This window comes from Sorex fumeus, unplaced genomic scaffold (assembly GCF_029834395.1).
Source record: "Sorex fumeus unplaced genomic scaffold, SorFum_2.1 ptg000044l, whole genome shotgun sequence".
NCBI classification, from domain to species: domain Eukaryota; kingdom Metazoa; phylum Chordata; class Mammalia; order Eulipotyphla; family Soricidae; genus Sorex; species Sorex fumeus.
In genome coordinates, this window is record NW_026606101.1 from 9,278,445 (window position 1) to 9,298,602 (window position 20,158).

At 44.9% G+C, this 20,158-nt stretch overlaps 1 protein-coding gene, 1 non-coding gene and 1 pseudogene across 2 annotated transcripts in view; 2 read left to right on the forward strand and 1 right to left on the reverse strand.

The window, feature by feature from the left end:
- The first annotated feature begins 48 nt into the window (after positions 1-48).
- RBL1 (RB transcriptional corepressor like 1) overlaps positions 49-20,158 on the forward strand; it is a 47,228-nt gene continuing 27,118 nt past the window's right edge. Inside the window, exons 1-10 of the mRNA XM_056121730.1 lie at positions 49-274; positions 4,563-4,696; positions 5,347-5,547; positions 6,373-6,437; positions 6,542-6,670; positions 6,757-6,917; positions 10,641-10,690; positions 11,790-11,976; positions 14,126-14,292; positions 19,502-19,614. Of these exons, the coding sequence (XP_055977705.1) occupies positions 119-274; positions 4,563-4,696; positions 5,347-5,547; positions 6,373-6,437; positions 6,542-6,670; positions 6,757-6,917; positions 10,641-10,690; positions 11,790-11,976; positions 14,126-14,292; positions 19,502-19,614 (1,363 nt within the window). The 5' untranslated portion in view covers positions 49-118. The remainder of the gene's footprint in view (positions 275-4,562; positions 4,697-5,346; positions 5,548-6,372; positions 6,438-6,541; positions 6,671-6,756; positions 6,918-10,640; positions 10,691-11,789; positions 11,977-14,125; positions 14,293-19,501; positions 19,615-20,158) is intronic.
- Positions 6,207-6,330, reverse strand: LOC130030935 (uncharacterized; annotated as a pseudogene).
- Positions 16,876-17,079, forward strand: LOC130030852 (small nucleolar RNA SNORA74). Its single transcript, XR_008793526.1, has one exon. It is a non-coding gene; the product is annotated as a small nucleolar RNA SNORA74 (small nucleolar RNA).

A 20,158-nucleotide genomic window follows, 5' to 3' on the forward strand; every position in this document is an offset into this window, starting at 1 on the left:
GTGCCGCCGCGGTTTTCGCGCGCTTTTCGCGCGGGGGCTGGTGGGTAGCGCGGCGGAGCGCGAGCGCGGGGCCGAGGGTCTCGCCGATTGCGCCGCCCGCCGGGCCCGACGGGCCAGGATGTTCGAGGACGAGGCTCACGCCGACGGGGCGGCGGTGGTCGCGGCGGCCGGGGAGGCGCTCCAGGCGCTGTGCCAGGAGCTGAACCTGGACGAGGGCAGCGCGGCCGAAGCCCTGGACGACTTCACGGCCATCCGGGGCAACTACAGCCTGGAGGTGAGCGGCGACAGGTGGGCCGCGCGGCCCCGCCCCGGCCCCTCCTCAGGGGGCGGGGGGCGTTTGCCCCTCCGGGAAGGGTCGGCGCGAGGCGCGCGAAGCTGCGGGGCGGGCTTGGGTCTCGCTCCCTCCCCTGTGGTGGTGCTGGTGGTGGCGGCGGTGGTTCTTCTTCGCTGAGGCGGGAAACTGCAGCCTGGCAAAGGAGGGGCCTGTCCGAGGACGCGGACACACACGCACGCACACACACACACACACACACATCCATACACACACACTCACACACACACACACACGAGACCCCGGGAAACTAAAGCCTGGCAAAGGAGGGGCTTGTCCGAGGACGCGGACACACACGCACGCACACACACACACACAGACATCCATACACACACACACACTCACACACACGAGACCCCGGGAAACTAAAGCCTGGCAAAGGAGGGGCTTGTCCGAAGACGCGGACACACACTCATGCACACACACACATCCATACACACACACACATCCATACACACACACACACACACACACTCACACACACGAGACCCCGGGAAACTAAAGCCTGGCAAAGGAGGAGCTTGTCCGAGGACGCGGACACACACGCACGCACACACATCCATACACACACACACACACTCACACACACACACACACTCACACACACACACGAGACCCCGGGAAACTAAAGCCTGGCAAAGGAGAGGCTTGTCCGAGGACCTGGACACACACACACACACACGAGACCCCGGGAAACTAAAGCCTGGCAAAAGAGGGGTTTGTCCGAAGACGCGGACACACACACACACACACACACACACACACAGACCCCGGAAAACTGAAGCCTGGCAAAGGAGGGGCTTGCCCGAGGACACGGACGGACACACACACCTGGAAACTGAAGCCTGGCAAAGGAGGGGCTTGTCTGAGGACACGGACACACACGCACACACCCTGGGAGTTGCTGAGGCGGGAAACCGACGGTCACATACAATCCCATACACACACATCCTGGGGGTTGCTGAGGCGGGAAACTGACGGACACGGACACACACACCCCTACCCCGCCACCCAGGGTTCTGAGAGGTCTGGGTTTCAACACTGACGTTGCAGAGGCACCACCACTTCGGTTGTGTGCCAGCATGCCCCCGCGGAGCGCTTTGGACCTGGCGTCCGCTCAGTTCGTCCGCTCAGTTCTCAAGTCTTACAACCAGCAGGAAACGCCCGGTGACGCCTCCGCACAAAGAGAAGGGACTGCCTGGCCCCAGGGTCCGCGGCCGGCTGTCCCTTCTCTTTGTGCGGGGGGAGGGGGGTACGCGCGGGCGGGCCACGTAGCGCTCTGTCTGCGCCTGGCCCCGGTGGCAAGAAAGCAGACTGGGACCGCGGGTGGGGACCTGCCTGTCCCGCAGCCGACTCAGGTTCAGATCCCTGGCACCACATGGGCCACCGAACTCCACCAGGAGTCATCTCTGAAACCAGAGCCAGGAGGAAGCCCCCGCCCCCATCTCCCCAGCACTGCCAGGGGTGGCCCCGATATCCAGAAAGGCAAAAAGAAAACAAAACAAACAACAAAAAAAGAGCTGTCAGTTTGCTTTGCCTCTTACACCAGCCCGGAGCCAGGCAGAGCTGCAGCAGCTTCCAGGTCCTCTTTGCAGCCCCTAGAGTTATCCTGCACCCCCCACCCCCACCCCAGGGCCAACCTGCTCCTAAGGGATTCCCTAGAGACCCGATGCTAGAGTTGGAGGCAGAGATGCTAGAGTTGGAGGCAGAGGGGGCCGTCACTTCTAAGTCACTTCTAAGCGTCTCCTGATCCTCTCCAGGCAGGATCCAGCCTACTGTGAGGGCTGCTCTGCAACTACAGGGTGACTTGCTGGGTTTAGAAGCATTGTTGAAAATGGGGAAGTGACTTCCTGGTATCCACATATTTGGGGAGGGACCGTATAAGGCACTTGTATGTCTCTCGGGACCAGAACTGGTAAAATACAAGGAACTGCCCAACTGGAAGGACTGGGAAAGCTTGAGCAAGTGAGGGGGACTTGCAGGCTGGTCTCCAAGCTTAAAATCCAGAGGAGGGTTTGGAGAGAGCAGGGTAGGTAGGACGTTTGCCTTGTACGCAGCCCACCAGGGTTTAATCCTCAGCTCCCATATATTCCCCCAGCTTGCCAGGAGTGATCCCTGAGCGCAGAGCCAGCAGTAAGCCCTGCACACTGCTGGGTGTGTCCCCCAAACCAAATTAATCAATTTAAAAAAAAATTTGAGAATGCATTTCTGCCCCCACACAAGGGAAGGTTGAGGAAGGAAGCCTTCAGTTTGAAAGCTCTTTCGGGACATTTTTCAGGTTTGATTTAGAAGGCACAAGTGGGAATTGCAACGTACTGAGTGTTCATGCTCCTGTTTTTGGTCTTCTTGATAGGTTCCTGTTTGCCTCTGCCCCTTACCTTCCTCCCTGTCCCCTTCTGTGAGGGTGGATTACTGTTTACACTTGGCTTTTTTCTTTTTTGGGGGGAGATGGTTTGGGCATTTGTGCCACACCCTCTGGGCCTAAGAACCTATTCCTGACTCAGTGCTTTACTTCCTGCTAGGAGGCTACTCTTGGGAGGTCACACCCAGGGGTGCCCAGGGTACCTTGTAGTGCTTGGCTCCAATCTGGCCCTCCCACATGCAAAGCATGTGCTCCAGCCATTTAAACTGTCTCTCTGGCCCTCTTCAGTACTTTTTATAGTGTGTTTCCCAACAATTATAGGTGATCGTTGCCAATCTGTTCTTGGCTTGCAAATCAGAAACCATCATTCTATTTCTAGCATTAAGGAACTAGAATAGAATAGTAGAGGGGTAAGGCACAGGTTGCCTTCAGTCAACCCTAGTTTGTTCCCTGGGGACACATAGTCCCCTTAGCACTGCCACATGTGGCTCAACTCCCCCTCCCCCCCAAAATAAAAGGAACTAGAATAAAATAGTTTTAAGGATTTCTTACTGGTTTTCTTGGCGGTAGGGGGTGGGAGGAGTTGGCCCCACAAATGCCCAAACCATCCCCCCACTCAGGGGCAGTTCATGCTCTATATCACAAGTATTCCCACATGTGGTACTGGGGATTTAACCAGGGATGACTGCATGCAAGGCGAGTACCTTGTACTAAGTCTCTGGCTCTTGGCTTGAATTTTTTTTTTAATTAGGGTCACTGATTAAGCTGTCTTATCAGCAGAAAGTAAATTTGTATTTTATTTGGGAAGTGGTAGGTACCAAAGATCAAATCCAGGACATCACACATGCAAAACAAATGCATTTTAAAACTTTGAATAACTTTCAAAGGAGCTGGAGCAATAGTATAGCCAGTAGGGCATTTGCCTTGCACACGGACCCAGGTTCGATTTCCAGCATCCCATATGGTCCCCCAACCACCGCCAGGAGTAATTCCTGAGTGCAAAGCCAGGAGTTACCCCTGTGCATCGCCAGGGGTGACCCAAAAAGCCCCCCCAAAAAAAACCTTTGAAAGTTAATGCAGAGAAATTTTAAAAGAACTTTTTTTTTGCTTTTTGGGTCACACCCGGCGATGCTCAGGGGTTACTCCTGGCTCATGCACTCGGGAATTGCTCCTGGCGGTGCTTGGGGGACCTTATGGGATGCTGGGAATCGAACCTGTGTGGGCCATGTTGGCTGCGTGCAAGGCAAACGCCCTACCTGCTGTGTTATCGCTCCAGCCCCTTTAAGAGAACTTTTTCAGTATTTGATTTGGATGTTTAGATGGCATTTAGATGAATAATAATTTAGTATATCACACAGAACCGAGAGTAAGGAGTTTTTTAAACATTACTGTATCTAAGCTTGCTAACCTTGGCCAGACACCTCCTCTGGGCAATTATATACAGAATGAAAATTACCAGAGGGCGAGAGAGAGAATAAAGGGCTTAAGGCACTTCCTTTGCTTGCAGCCTACCTCAAGTTCTATACCAGAACCACACATCACACTCAAGCGCCTGCTAGGTGTGGCCCCCAAGTCCTCACTTCTGCCACAAAAAATAATTGTAAAATCTCTTGTTCTAGAACTCAAAACATTTTCTTTCTTTTTGTTTTTTGTTTTGGGGCCATGCCTGACTGTGCTCAGGGTTTACTTCTAGGCTCTGAGCTCGGGATCACTCCTGGGGCTGCTTGGGATAATATATGAGTGCCAGGGATTGAACCCAGGTTAACTGTGCCAAGCAAACACCTTACCCACTGTTTTATCACTCTGACCCCTAAAATCCAAACATTTTCACATGACATACCCATTTTGCTGTTTGTCTTTGTTCACCAGGGAGAAGTTATTCACTGGTTGGCGTGCTCGTTATATGTGGCATGTCGCAAAAGCATTCTTCCCACAGTTGGGAAGGGAATCATGGAAGGAAATTGTGTTTCACTTACTAGAATACTACGTTCAGCTAAATTAAGGTAAAATACTTTGATTTTTTTAAATTTGTTTTTCAAGGTGGGGAGGATAATGTGGGTCTTCAAAGTGGTGCTGGGGCACGGGGGCGGGCCTGATGCCCCACCTGAAGAATCTAAGCCACCTAGCAGTACCCGAGGATGCAATGTTGAGAAAGGCTTCTGGTGCCAGTGATTAACCAGCTCTCCACGCCACATCCAACTGCTTCTGAGGCTTCCAGGGCTGCACCTGGTGAATCTCGGGACTGTGGATATCAGGGTTTGAGCAAGGGGCAGCCACGTGAAAGGCATGCAGCTTCAGCCTTGTGCTTTCTCAAATGGAATTATAAGTCCAGCAATTATTTTTAAAATTTAATGTCTCAAGGGCAGAGTGCCATACTACTTCTCCAGCCTCTCATTTTGTTTGTCATTTGATCTTTCTAAAATACAAAGATCTTGGGGCTGGAGAGAGAGTACTGTGGGATTAGAGCAATCTAATCGACCACAGTTCGATCCCCAGCACTGTTCATAATACCCTGCATGCTGTCAGAAGTAGTGATCCCTGAACACAGCCAAGAGTAAGCCTTAAGCACTGCCAAGTATGGGCCAAAAACAAAATCAAGCCATTCATAAGCAGATTCATTTTAAAGTTCTTTTTTTTTCCCTATTTTGTTTAGTTTAATACAGTTTTTCAGTAAAATGAAGAAGTGGATGGACATGTCAAACCTTTCACAAGAATTTCGTGAGCGTATAGAAAGGCTAGAAAGAAATTTTGAGGTATCTACTGTTATTTTCAAGAAATTTGAGCCTATTTTTTTAGATATATTTCAAAATCCATACGAAGAGACACCAAAATTACCACGAAGCAGGAAACAGAGGTAAGATCCTTCATCCCTATATAACTGACACTAGTAACCACAAATTTATTGAAAGAATAACCTGTATTTCAAAAAAATGCTAAGGAGTTCAGGGTAGGGACAGAGAGGGATCCATGTGGCATTGGTAGAAGGACTCTGACACTGGTGGCAGGTTTGAAGTAGGAACATGAATGCCCAAAATAGTGTTATTTGAAGTGTTATAAACTATGGTGCCTAACTTTTTAAAAAGAGTATAAAAATCATAATTTCTTTAATTCACTTTTTACCAAAAGTATTTATCTGCCAAAAACTTAAACCTTTATTTTTAAGTCTACTGATAATTACCCATATCTTGAAAATTACAGTGATATTTTCACTATCTCTTTTATGTTCTAATTATTTAATGCAGTTGGAAGACTTAAATAAGTTTATTTAGTGAACCTTAGTCCTGTGTGAGTAAAATTTTTGTGAGGACCAGTGTAGGGAGTGTTTGGGTCACATGTGGTGATACTCAGGGGCTGTTCCTGACTTTGTGCTTAGGGGTGACCCCTGGGTGGTGCTTGTGGTTTCTGGGGGTTCAAATCAGGCTGGTAGGAGCTTTAGCTCCTATACTATTCCTCTAGCCCAATAAGTGGAATTTTAAATGTAATTTTACTTTTTTGCTTATTTATATTTGCTCTTTTAATTTAAATGACAAAAGTCAAGTGATATTTAGCAAACTTGTCAAGGTGAAAAGTTTTTAATTAGCAATAATCGTGTATCAGATAAACCTCATTGGCTACGATACTGCCACTGAGAAAAGCTGCTAGTCAGATGAAAAGTACATTTCCTTCCCCCCTTTTTTAGGAGGATTCCTTGCAGTGTTAAGGATCTCTTCAATTTTTGTTGGACACTCTTTGTTTATACTAAGGGTAAGTTGACCCTTTCAGTGGTTTTATGTTTTTTTAACCAGAGGAGCTTGTTGCTATTTAATGTAACTAATGTCTAGGTTTTGTATTTTTTTTTCCTTTTAAAGGTAATTTCCGTATGATTGGAGATGATTTAGTAAACTCTTATCATTTACTTCTCTGCTGCTTGGATCTGATTTTTGCCAATGCCATCATATGTTCAAATCGGCGAGACTTGCTAAATCCATCATTTAAAGGTAAGACCTAACTAGTTTTGAAAACTAGCTGTTTTTAGATGGTTTTTGAAACTGACACATGTTCTCTTTCTCCTTCATCAAACTAGGTTTACCGTCTGATTTTCATACTGCTGAATTCAGGGCTTCTGAGGAGCCACCCTGCATCATTGCTATTCTGTGTGAATTGCATGATGGACTACTCGTAGAAGCCAAAGGAATAAAGGAGCACTACTTTAAACCCTATATTTCAAAACTCTTTGACAGGAAGGTATTGTACTTGTAATTAATGAGTTCTTAGGAGTTATCAGCGACAGCCACTGGGAGGAACAATTTTTTTAGCCATTTCTGAACATTATTGGACTTGGTCAGAATTCTCAGATTTCAAATTCTTTTGTGGTAACTGATGCCGTATGGTCTTCAGTGATGTGTGAAACTGAGCTGTTGCCGAATGTCTTTGGAGTTTGAGAGGTAGTATAGGGCATAAGGCACTCACTTGCCTTGCATACTGTCCTGAATAAGCTCTGAGTTGGGTGTGACCAAAAAAAAAACACCATCAATCGTGTGTACTATTATATAAATGTACTGTCAGAAGCAAGTGTAGGAGGTTCTGATAAAGAAAAGCAGGAGGGTGGTACTAGTAAAGGCTAGATTACTGCTGCTTGCTAATAGAATAACTTATAACAGATGTAACTCTTAGAAAGAGCAGGAACCTTTCTGTAGTCTCATAGTCACTGTTAGGCTGCCTGCATGTATTCTGTATTTTTTTTTCTTAGAAATTTACTTTGAGGGGGTGGGGTTTGAACCACATCCAGCAGTACCCAGGAGGAATATATGCAGTGCTGGAGATCAAACTAGGGTCAGCTACGTGCAAGATTCCTATACCTTAACCCCTGTGCTCTCTATCTCCAGCCCTCTCCTTTTTTGGGGGGGTCACACCATTAGTGTCCAGGGGCTACTTCTGGCATGGTGCTAGGAAGTCATTCCTGACAATGCTCAGGGGGTCAGGCAAGAACCGGGATTAAACCTGGGCCATATACACCCCAGGGGGGAAAGGATCCTGTCCCTCCGCCTGCTCCCCCTTGGCGGCTCGGTGGCCGCCATCCTCCAGAGGCCATTGGACAGTCAGGTTTGGGCCCACAATGAGGAGACATGCGGGGCCTCACGGGATGGGGTGGAGCCGGCCCTTTCCTCCCAGTTCCAACGAGACCCTGAGTCACTACTCACGAAGGGGCCTCTGGCTCCTGATCAAGCTGCTAAACGGCATGATCCCAGAGACTCAGGAACAAATCTCGGAACCCAGCAGGTTTTGGCAGAAATCCCTCCAGACTTGAGTGTTAAAATTTTGGGATTTCAGAATTGCGTGGTTACTAGTGCAACTGCGCAACATCATATGTTATTCATAACCAGCAATAGAAAACAAATTGTCTACTGTTGCCTTTTCAGAAGATCTGAGTGTTGGGGTAAAATCCCAAATAATAATGGTGGGTCAGGTGTCAAAATATTGAATGTAATCAAAGTAGAGAGAGAGTAATGTGGGAATCATCTGCCCCACAGGTAGGGGGAGGGTGTGGGATGGGGGTATACTGGGGTTTTTGGTGATGGAGAATGGGCACTGGTGAAGGTATGGGGGTTTCATTATATGACCAAGACTTAAACCCGAAAGCTTTGTAGCTGCTCTCACAGTGATTCAGTAAATGAAATTATAAAAAATGGGGGGAAAAAGTAAGGTGGAGTTCATGCCCAATTCAATAAGCCTAATCAGTGGCTGAATAAATAGCAGTACTCCACATTGAAAAAAAAAAAACCTGGGCCATATGCATGGGAAACATTTGCTCCAACCTGTTGAGCCTTCTGGCTCCAAGTTTTTTACTTAACTGTTTTGTTTTTTATTTTAATTGTTTTTTTTTTTTTTGGGAGGCGGGGGTTGGGATCACACCTGGCCATGCTTAGGGCTTACTCCTGGCTCTGCTCAGGAATCACTGCTGAGCAGTGCTCAGGGGGCCCTGTATGAATCGGGATTCACATCAGGGTTAGCAGGATACAAGGATAACTTCTTAAATCTACTGTCTTTCCAGTCCTTTAACTGTTTTGTTGTTTCCTTTCATTTTTGGGGCTACTTCTGGCTCTGAGATCACTCCTGGGGGACCATTATATGTCAGGGATCAAACCTGGGTGAGCTGGATGCAAGGCAAGCACCCTTCCCACTGTATTATTGCTTTGCCAGCACCCTACCTCATCACCCCAACTGTTTTAAAATTTATCAGTTAATCTTTGTGTCTCAGTTTGTTTCCCTAACATTGAACCACTTAAATAGACTTTGAATATCCGGTTGGCTTAAAATTAAGGGGAAAGTTGTGAATTAGGACATCACATCACTGTTGAAACCTCTCTGCAAATACAGATTTATTATTATTATTTTTTTTAGACATAAAAGTCTTCGCTATGATCTTTTCTTCTCCAACACTTTTTGGTTTTTCCTTTTTGGTTTGGGCCATACCCTGTGGTGCTCAGGGCTTGTTCCTGACTTTGCGCTCAGGTTTATTCCTGGTGGGGCTCAGGGTACCACATATGGTATTGGGATCAAACCTGGGTTAATTGTGTACAACGCAAATGCCTTCACACCTAGACTCTCTGGTCCCTCCCCTACACAAATTTTATATTTAATTTTATGTTTCCTCATATATGTATAGTAATATATTCAGATATGTATACATATAGAGATATAGAGAGAAACTATATATTGTATATTCAATATACAAACAAGGATCTATATCTAAACATAGATCCTTGTTTGTATATTGAATATCTTCAAAAAAGTAAGCTCTTTAAAGGAACTCAATTTACATTTGTTTTTCTCTGCAGAAACTGAGTTAAGTTTTAAAATTAACAAAATTAAACTAAGCATCCTATGCGGGACAAACAAAATACCTAGTCTGTGGGCAGGAGGATCATTTATCCAAACCAAAATATTGAAAAGCTGATTTTTCTGTTACCTCTCTTTTTTTTTGCTTTTGGAGTCAACCCAGTAATGCTCAAGGGTTACTCCTGGCTCTGCACTCAGGAATTACTCCTGGTGGTTCATAGGCGACCATATGGGATGCTGGGGATCGAACCCAGGTTAGCCGCATACAAGGCAAAAGGCCTACCCACTGTACCTGTACTTTCCCTCTGGCCCCTCTATTACCTCTCTTACTATATTTCCTTTGATTATTTTTTTTTGGATACAGTCATTCAGAAATTAAAAAAAAAAAACAAATGTTTGTTTCTTTTCTCTATACTGTTGCTTTACAGCTTTCATCAGAATCACTTGGGGAATTGTTAAATTGCTACCTCAGAACTGGAGATGTGGCTCAGGGCTTATAGCACAGGTATCTCATGCCTGTTTTAATGCTTGGGTTTGACCCCCAGCACCAAAATACAAACCTGTAGTCTCAGCTTAGTCCTTCTTTTGTGTTCTTTAAAAAAAAAAAAAGTAAATGTTTTTAAATGTAAATGTTTTCTTGGCTCTTAAGGTAGAACTTCAAAGTATTTTCAAAACTTTAAGGGCCAGAAGTATAGCTATGCTAGCTGAGTGCATGCTATTTATGCAGAAGGCTCAGGTTTGATCCCCAGCACTGTGTGAACCCCCACGCACTGCCAGAAGAAATTTCAACCACTGAACCAGAACTAGTCCCTAAGCACTGCCAGCTGGAAACTTCACATATAGGTTTAATCCCTGGCACAGTTTGAGCATCACCAGGATTGACTCTGCCCACAGTCAGCCCAAGCACTGCCAGGTGTGACCCAAAGGCTCCTGTTTTAAAAACAAAATCAAAACAAAAACTTGATGTAAATAATTTTTAAATCTATTTGCATGCTAGAGATTGGCTTTATTGATATAACATAAGTGGGTTTTTTTGTTGATTTATAACAAACTGGGAGAATTTGGATGTTACGGTTTTGTGTGTTATTTGCTTAGCTATTTGATGTCCACTGACTTTTTTCTTTCCAGATTTTAAAAGGAGAATGCCTCCTGGACCTTTCCAGTTTTACTGATAATAAGTAAGTAGCATTAATGTTCTCTACTACAGTACAGGGTGTCTGTAATGATTTATTGCTATTTGTTAAGTGAAATATCTTACCAGAACTCGAAATTCAAATTCCTGTTGAGTGGGTATTATCACTAGCCACTTTAAGTTACCATTGTTTTAAGAGACTATTCGTATTGAAAACAGCTTCTTGGGCCTGGAGCCATATTATAGCCAGTGAGGTGCTCATGGCTGACCTGGGTTCAATCCCTGGGAGCCCATATCCCCTGAGCATTGCCAGGAGTAAGTTCTGAGTATTGCCAGGAGTTGCCAAAAAAGAAAAAAGGGGCTACAGTGATAGTACAGCTGGTAGGATGCTTTCCTTGTACGTGGCAGGCCTGCATTTGATCTCCAGTATCCCATGTGGTTCCTTAATCACCTCCAGGAATAATTCCTCAGAGCAGAGCGAGGAGTAACCCTGAGGATTACCAAGAGTCGCCCAAATACCCCCGCCCCTCCAGAAAAAGAAAAAGAAAACAGCTTCTACTCTAAGAAAATCATAAATGAACTCATTGACTCCTATATTTGATCTTACATTATTTCATGAATTAAGGATTGGAAATTTTTTAATGTGCTTATATTTCAAAGCTAAGATATGTCTTGGCTGAGATATGCCTTAGTGCACATATGAAGGCCTGGGTTGAATCCATGGAACCCCCCAAAAAAGTCTCAGATGGACTCTATTAACTAGAACCAGAAAGGCATCAGCTTTTCCAGGCCATGCAGTCTATGTTTGTCTTTAAGAGAAATGCACTTGGGGGCTGTAGCGATAGTACAACAGGTTGAACACTTGCCTTGCACTCAGCTGACCTGATTTCAATCCCCAGCACCTCACATGACCCCATATGACCAAGCACAGCCAGGTGTGACACCCCTATCAAAAAAAATGCACTGGGCCAGGGATGTAGCTTAGTGATAGCGTGTTTTGGATGCCTGAGGTCTTAGCTTCAATCCCTAACAGCTCTTAAAAACTTGACACAAAATTTAACTTCCCTCTCTTTACAGTACCCAAAAAAAGATAAATTTATATTGCTATAGTTTCATTCTACAGATTCAAATTATTCTTTTTTCAGTAAAGCAGTGAACAAGGAATATGAAGAATATGTTTTAACCGTTGGTGATTTTGACGAGAGGATCTTTTTGGGAGCAGATGCAGAAGAGGAAATTGGAACTCCCCGAAAGTTCACTGGTGACACCCCAGTAGGGAAGCTGACAGCACAAGCTAATGTGGAGTGTAATCTTCAGCAACACTTTGAAAAAGTAATAGAACTTAGCCCAGCCCCAGTCTTGAATGATCTTTTTCTCTCTATGTATGATTCTACTAACAGCAGAAGCATCTTTCAAGTTAAATCTTGAATTTCTTCTACTAATTCATATTTCCCATGAAAACCTGAAAAGGTAAATTTTTTATTAAACTATGGCATTAGCAATTTTTTTCCTCATTTCTTACTGTTTTTTATATTTTGGAAATATTTTCCAGGAACACCCAGGCTTTACTGTAGATTATGTTCCTTTAGATATTCCTGAACTTTACACTAGAAATTTATACTTTCTTGCTATTCTTTCTTTGCACAGTACACTCACTGTTCTAGGGTGTTAAAATTTAGTTTGTTGAGTCAGAGATAGTATAGGGGTTAAGGCGTTTGCCTTGCATCCTGCTGAGTCCAGTTTGAATACCTAACACCATAAGTAGGCTCCACCAGGGGTAACTCGTAAGCACAGAGCCAGGAGTAGCCCCTGAGCATATCTGGATGTGGCTCAGTCCTTCCCCCTACCTCCCATCCCAACCCCCCAAGAAAAACACAATATTGCCAGGAAGGTAGCTCAGAAAAAGGCCTGGGTTGCATCTCCGCATGTGGGAACCCTAGGCTCAATTCTTTAATCCCTGGGTTTGACTCACGACACAGTCCCTGAGCACCACTGGGAGTGGGAGTGACTAGAGCTCCACTGTATGTGACCCAGAAAATCTAAAACTAAACTTGCTTTCTTATCAAGACAAAATTCAAGATAAAATATGCTCTTCCTGAACGACAGCTTTTTAATTTTACATTCAGTTATTACTAGCCAAAGTTTAATCTTGTATTTATTTGTGAAATAATGTGCCTTATGATGTGTTACAGAAATTTCACTTGTCAAAAATGAAATTTTAGTTTAAGTTCTGCTTTGTCAGTTTGTTTTTTAGTTTTGCTTTGCCTGTTTTTTTTGTTTTGTTTTGTTTTGTTTTGCTTTTTGGGTCACATCCGGCAATGCACAGGGGTTACTCCTGGCTCTGCACTTAGGAATTATCCCTGGCAGAGCTCAGGGGACCATATGGGGTGCTGGGAATCAAACCCGGGTCGGCTGCATGCAAGGCAAACACCCTATCCGCTGTGCTATCTCTCCAGCCCCAACTCTGCCTGTTTTCTTTTCCTTTTTTTTTTTTTTTTTTGCTTTTTTGGGTCACACCTGGCGATGCACAGGGGTTACGCCTGGCTCTGCACTCAGGAGTTACTCCTGGCAGTGCTCAGGGAACCATATGGGATGCTGAGAATCGAACCCGATAGACTGTGCAAGGCAAACGCCCTACCCGCAGTTCTATCTCTCCAGCCCCAACTCTGCCTGTTTTCTTATGTAAAATGTATTGCACATTATATTTTTTATTTATTTATTTTTGGCTTTTGGGTCACACCTGGTGTTGCACAGGGGTTACTCCTGGTTCTGCACTCAGAACTTACTCCTGATGGTGCTCAGGGAACCATTTGGGATGCTGGGAATCGAACCCGGGTGGGCTGCATGCAAGGCAAACGCCCTACCCGCTGTGCTATTGCTCCATCCCGCATATTATATTTTAGTGTTATGAAGATAAAGGTGAGACTATAGGTAGAAAGAACTTTGAAAAGTATTATTCTAATATATGCTATTATGAATATAATATTGCTGAAAGTCAGTGGGTAACCTGGAGAAAGATATGGCAAGGAATCTGCTATAGGAAACATAGGCAATGTACTAAGTTAGACAAAGAAGGAAAGGTAACTGTTTTGTTTTTGAACCACACCAGCAATGCTCAGGGCTTACTCCTGTCTCTGCACTCAGGGATCACTCTTGGTGGGCTCTGGGTGCCAGGGATCAAGCTTGGGTTTGCCATGTGCAAGGCAAGCACCTTACCTGCTTGTTCCATTGCTCCAGCCCTGAAGGTAACATTTTTTAATCTCACAAAGTTTTCTCTCCTGGGGCCAGAGAGATGGTACAATCGGTAAGGCATTTGCCTTATACATGGCTGACCCCGGTTTGATCCCTAGCACTGCATGTAGTCCCCTGAACCTCAGCAGGAGTCGTCCCTGAACACAAAGCCCAGAGTAAGCCCTGAGCACCACCAGGTGTGAGGTGTGGCACAAAAATTAAAAACAGCAACAAATTTCTCTCCCAACAGAAAACATCATTTGCACCTTCTACTCCACTGACAGGACGGCGATATTTACGAGAAAAAGAAGCAGCTGCTACTCCTGTTGCTTCGGCTACCCAGAGTGTCAGCCGGTTGCAGAGCATTGTGGCTGGACTGAAAAACGGGCCAAGTGAGCAGCTTACAAATATTTTTGAGTAAGTAGTACCATTTTTCAAAATGTCCCCTCTTCCTAGTGTGTTAACCACAGTATATTTGTGGTTTTAGTATATTCAAAATTTGAGATTAAAAATAATAATAATAAAAAGCCTTGAGATAGTTACAAAACTGGCAAGTTATACAATGTCAGTCACAAAGTATGTTTAATCCTAAACTTAGGTAGAAGTGTCGGCTGAAAATTACTTGGGGGCCAAGAATGTCTCCCTGAGGCCCTGTGAGTTCACTTGTCTGGACCCCACATAGCTCTACAGTCTAAGCTTTCTGACACCACAGAACATGCTGCCTCTGACCCCCAGCTGGGTGGGTCACAAGCTTGAAGCTAAGAGTGATGCAAGCATATAGCCCAGAGCATGACTCCCCGCAGTGGACTACCTGCACCCACTACAACCAGTGCACACACATCCAAACCTGTGTGTGACACCCTCCATCCCCGAGTTATCACCTGGACAAGGAAGGAACATGGGAAAAGTTCTAACTATTAGAGTATTACAGACCCTCTAGATTAAATATGTCTGTCTTTTTTTTTTTTATAATTTATTTATTTATTGAATCACTGTGGGAAAAGTTACAGAGCTTTCGGGTTTAGGTCTCAGTCATGTAAATATCAAACACGTTTCCCTTTACCAATACTTATTTTTAACCCCGAACCCCAATAGAACCCCACCTCCCACCCCTCCCAATTCCTGTGAGGCAGATGAGTTCTAGTTAATACTCTATCTACTTTGACTAGATACATTGTTTCGATAGAAGATGCACAATTATTGTTTAGAGTTTACGACCCACCCCCCACAATCAGACATGCTGAAACAGCGTTGTGTAATGATTTGCTTTCTACAACTTGGTTTAAGAATAAAAAGATGTCGCGCGGCCGCAATAGCGCGCGCGGTTTTGAATTTCTGCTATTTTACTTATTGACCCTGGAAGAATTTCTATTAAAAGTTAGATAGTTAAGAGATTGGTTTCTGTGCCCTGGAGTCGTGGCCGTGCCGGAGAGCCGCTCGTGGGGGGCAGCTGGCGACCTCGGTGGGGCGTGGGGGACGGCCCACAAAGCCCCCTTTCCCATGAGGTCCCTGCCGCTCTCGCCCACCGCGGCTCAAACCTGCTGTCCACAAGGCTCCCGTGCGGCCGCCATCTTTCTTTCCAGAGAGGAGCGGGCGGGCCGGTCAACACCCTTTCCCCTCCGGGCAGGCCCTTTCCCCTCCGGGCAGGCTTGGTGGCGCGGTTTAACATAGTCCATTTGCTTTTCTGCTCCAAGCAGCTGGTTCTCTGTGCTAAGTCCTTGTGCCTCCGGGGCCGTGGCCCGTGCCGGAGAGCCGCTCGTGGGGGGCAGCTGGCGACCTCAGTGGGGCATGGGGGACGGCCCACAAAGCCCCCCTTCCCATGAGGTCCCTGCCGCTCTCGCCCACCCCGGCTCAAACCGGCTGTCCACAAGGCTCCCGTGCGGCCGCCATCTTTCTTTCCCTAAATATGTCTTTCTTTCTTTCTTTTTTTTTTTTTTGGATCCAGGGATAGAACTCTGTGACTTACGTTTGTGAGACATGTATTCTGCCACTAAGCTACCACACTCAAACCTACATTGACATATATATTTATTTCTAGTTTCATTTTTATTTCATTGTGGTGGTAGTAATCAAACCCAGGGCTTCATCCATGCAAGGCAGATTCCTCTACTGAGCTAGATCGCCAACCCCTTTCTGTGCTCAGGAATTACTTTTTCCTTTACTTTTCCTTCTCTTTTGTGGTTTGCAGTCACGTGATGAATGGAGGTCACTCTCTTGGTTGCAGTCCCTGCACACTTGGTTGTGGCACTTGTACACATTTGGTCACTAGAGGTCACACACAGTTGGTTGTGATATGGCGATTCTGGGGGTTGCATTCAGGCATGTGGGATATACACATACATTCATTTTTGGCTTTTGTCTTCCTTTGGAGTCACCCAGAGGTGCTCAGGGCTTACTCCTGATTCTGCACTCAGGAATCACTCCTGGCAGACTCAGAACCATGTGAGATGCCAGGGATCGAACCCAGGTTGGCCCCATACAAGGCAAATGCCCTGCCTGCTATACTTTCGCTCTGGCCCCCTTTCCTTTTTTTGTTGTTTTTACATATAACTGGGGTAGGTTGCTAAATGTCCATCAAATAGTTACAGATGGTTCCTGGTTATATATTGATGGTATAACCATAAAAAGGATATTATTAAGTTGCTGAAGTAAAAGAGAGTGTTGCCTGGCAACAATAGCAGAATTAACTCCCCCCAGGCTTTCTCTTTCAAGCCAGTGTGTTTGTCCTTCAGTACAGATCTTGCTTGCTTATCTGTGTCTCTTTGCTTGAGGCTTTTGCCACTCTGGAGAAACTTCATGTTCTGTTTTTATATGTGTTTCCTCTCTTTCCCCTCATGTCCTTCTAAGTAAATTTTGTTCAATAAGAACTAAGTTAAAAAATTAAGTCAGTCCAGAGAACCTCTCCTCAGACACAGTGTTAGCAAGGATGTGATGGGAAAAGTGGGAAAAGAAAATCACCTGTGGAAAACAGTATAAGACTTCTTTAAAACTGAAGAATATCCCAGCAGTAGTCAGCTGTCCGGACGGAATCATTCCTGTGATGGTGTTACACTGCTGGGAGAGAAATGCCATGTCTTCTTCCTCCAGTTGCCTCTGTCACTGTTCTGGTGGCTGCTGGCACTGGTGTAAGGCAGGGCTGTGCTTCCTTGAGAGTGTGCTAAGCAATCACTTTGGCTGCTTAGTTCTAGTCTGGGAGCAAACACTGTGAAAATATGAATTTTAAAAATTGTTTAAATAAGTAACTGGAGGCTGGAGAGATAATATAGTGGTATGGTACTTGCCTTGCATGCATCCTACCTGGGTTCAATCCCCAACACCCCCATATGATAACCCGAGCACTCCAGGAGTGATCCCTGAGTGCAGAGCCAGGAGTAAACCCTGAGCACAGTCAGGTGTGACCCCGTAAGTTAAAATAAAAACTAAGAGGAGAGCTCTTTTAGGATCCTCCAATCCCACTTCTTGTATATCCAAAGAATGCAAAACATAGATTCATAAACATGTGTGCACATCTTTGTTCTTTGCAGCTCAGAATATAATCGCCATGATATGGAAGCGGCCCAAATATCCAGTGAAACATGTGTGGGTAAACAAGTTATGGTCTATATACATGATGAAATATTATGCAAGTATAAGAAAGGATGAAGAGGGGTACACTGAGACAGTGGTAGAAGGAAGTGGACACAGATGGAGGATGTGTTAAACCATTGTAGACATTGGAACCTTATCATTAACATTATTGTTAATAACAGTACTTAAAATTTGGATTAGATATATGCTTTAATTTTTTTTTAAATGAAATCTTGGAGTTTGCTGTAACTTGGAACTGGAGGGCATCGTATTATGTAAAAAAGTCAGAGGTAAGACAACTACTCCAAGAGCTTATTCATCTGTGATACAAAAGCAAAATAAGGAAAGGGACAGTATCTAAAGAGGACAAACACTTGGCTCTGTGTGTGAAACTGAGGTTACCATGCAGACGGTGTGTGCGGGTAGGTAAAGGAAAGAACTGGAATGGAGGTGATAGAGACTTAGCTGGAGGGTCCTCGGCACTTTGGTGGTAAAGGTGCAGTAACTTTCTTAACTCAAGTTTATTAGAGTATGCTCCTCTTATTGTACAGTCATGAAATTTGACAAGTCAGTGCAGTTATAGCGCTACCCCACATAGTGTCACAAGTCTGTCGTCTTCCACATTTGCGTCCCTTTGGCTTTTGCCACTATGCCACCGGCTTCTGACAATCACTGATAGATTTTCTGTTTTATAGTTTGGAGACTTTTTTGACAGGGGGAACCTCCCTTCTGAGATTGGGGTTGTACGCTGTTGTCCTCAGTAACCCTCAGTGCTGGGGATCAAACCCTTGACCTTCTGTATACCAAGCGTGAACTACCTTTGAACCATCTCCATGATCCCTAGTTTTGCCCTTTTCTAGAATGTCCTACAAACAGAAGGACATAAAAACATAAAGGATCCTGACTCTTCTAATAGTGACATTCCGAAACAGCATGCCAAATGATTATATCTAAAGGCTGTAGACTTGTTTGAAATAAACTTCACATGTACAATAGGGTTTATAGGTGAAAATTGAACTTTAGGTCCCCTAAGATCCAAATTAAGTTTTTGGATTTTCTTTGTCTTCCTCCTTCCCCTTCTCTTCATTTTTGTTAGTATTACAATGAAGATGACAGGGTGGGGGCAGTGGTGCTTGTACATTTTGTAGTTGTATCAACAGAGGTCCTACATCCTGTCGCAATGTGGTTAAGTTGCCATATCTGTTTTCCCTAATTCCCGTTTATTAGAGTCTTATCCCTCTCACTGTACAGTTAGCTACTTGGCCATGTTGCCTACCAAGATCTGTATTCAATTTGCTTTTCCTTTTCCCATGCTGGCCAGGGCTCATGCCTAAGGTGAGACACACAGTTGTGGTCACTGGGGACCACAGAGGCATTCATACTATGCTTGCAGGGCTCACACTTTCTTTCCACGTCACTTGCATCTTTTCAGTTGCATTGCTTGCCAGGGATGCAGCCAGAAGCCAGTTGTGTCACTAGGGATCATGCAGCTGCCAGGATCACACTCTGAGAATGGGGAATATCTGTCATTTGAACTCATGAGTATAAGCTTACAATGTGGGAACTCCAAGCACCTAATTAGTCCTCCAAACCCAAACAAACCAAAACCCCACCCCCCTCCCTGTTTTTCTAATTGTTTTTCTGGGTTGTTTATTTAATTTTATTTTTGATTTTATTATTTTTTTCTGTCACCCCAGGTGATGCTCAGGGAACCAGATGCTATGCTGGGAATGCTGGAGAGCTAGTACAGACTTTAAGGCTCTGGCCTTGCAGGTGGCTGAACATGGTTCTATCCTTCATCCCACAGAGGGTCTCTGAGCATTGCCAGGAGTGATCCCTGAGTACAAAGCTGGGAAACAGCCCAATGCTCTGCCAATTATAGCACCAAAAACCAAAACATACATATTACTTGGAAATTAAACCAGGCTTAGCCACATGCAAGGCAAGCACCTTCCCCCTGTACTACTTTTCCAGCCTCCAAACTAGTTTTTGGAATTATTTGTATTTAATTTCAAATAGAAGAAAGGTCAGTAGTCTGATTTTATCTTATATTTTGTAGGTCTTGCATGCGTAATCCTATGGAAAACATTATGAAAATAGTGAAAGGAATAGGAGAGACTTTCTGCCAACATTACACTCAAGCAACAGATGAACAGCCAGGATCACACATAGGTAAGAAGATAAAACTAAAATTGACACGGCATTAAACATAGGTTGTCAGGGTCCAAAGCGATAGTACAGTGGGTAGGGCATTTGCCTTGCACATGGCCGACCTGGGTTCAATCCCAAACATCCGTTATGATCTCCTGAGCATTATGAGGAGTAATTTCTGAGTGCAGAGCCAAGAGGAAACCTTGAGCATCACCAGGTGTGACCCAAAAAGCCCCCCTCCCCTAGAAAAATAGAAACTCATGTTTTTTCTTTTTTGATTTGCAGTGCTGGCAATTTTAATCCAAGACTTAATATGTGCAAGTCATGTGCTCTACCACTTGAACAATATCCCTAGCATTCTGTTGTTCTTTTTTGTTCTTTGATTATTTTTGCTGTTGTTTGGGGACCACACCTAGCTGTTTCAGGGCTTACTCTTAGCCTTGTTCTCAGGGATCACTCCTGGGCAGTGCTCAGGGAGACCATATGCAATACTGGGGATTGAACTTGGGTCAGTTGCATGAATGGCTAGCAATCTTTCTCCCGCCCAACCTAAATGCTATTCTTA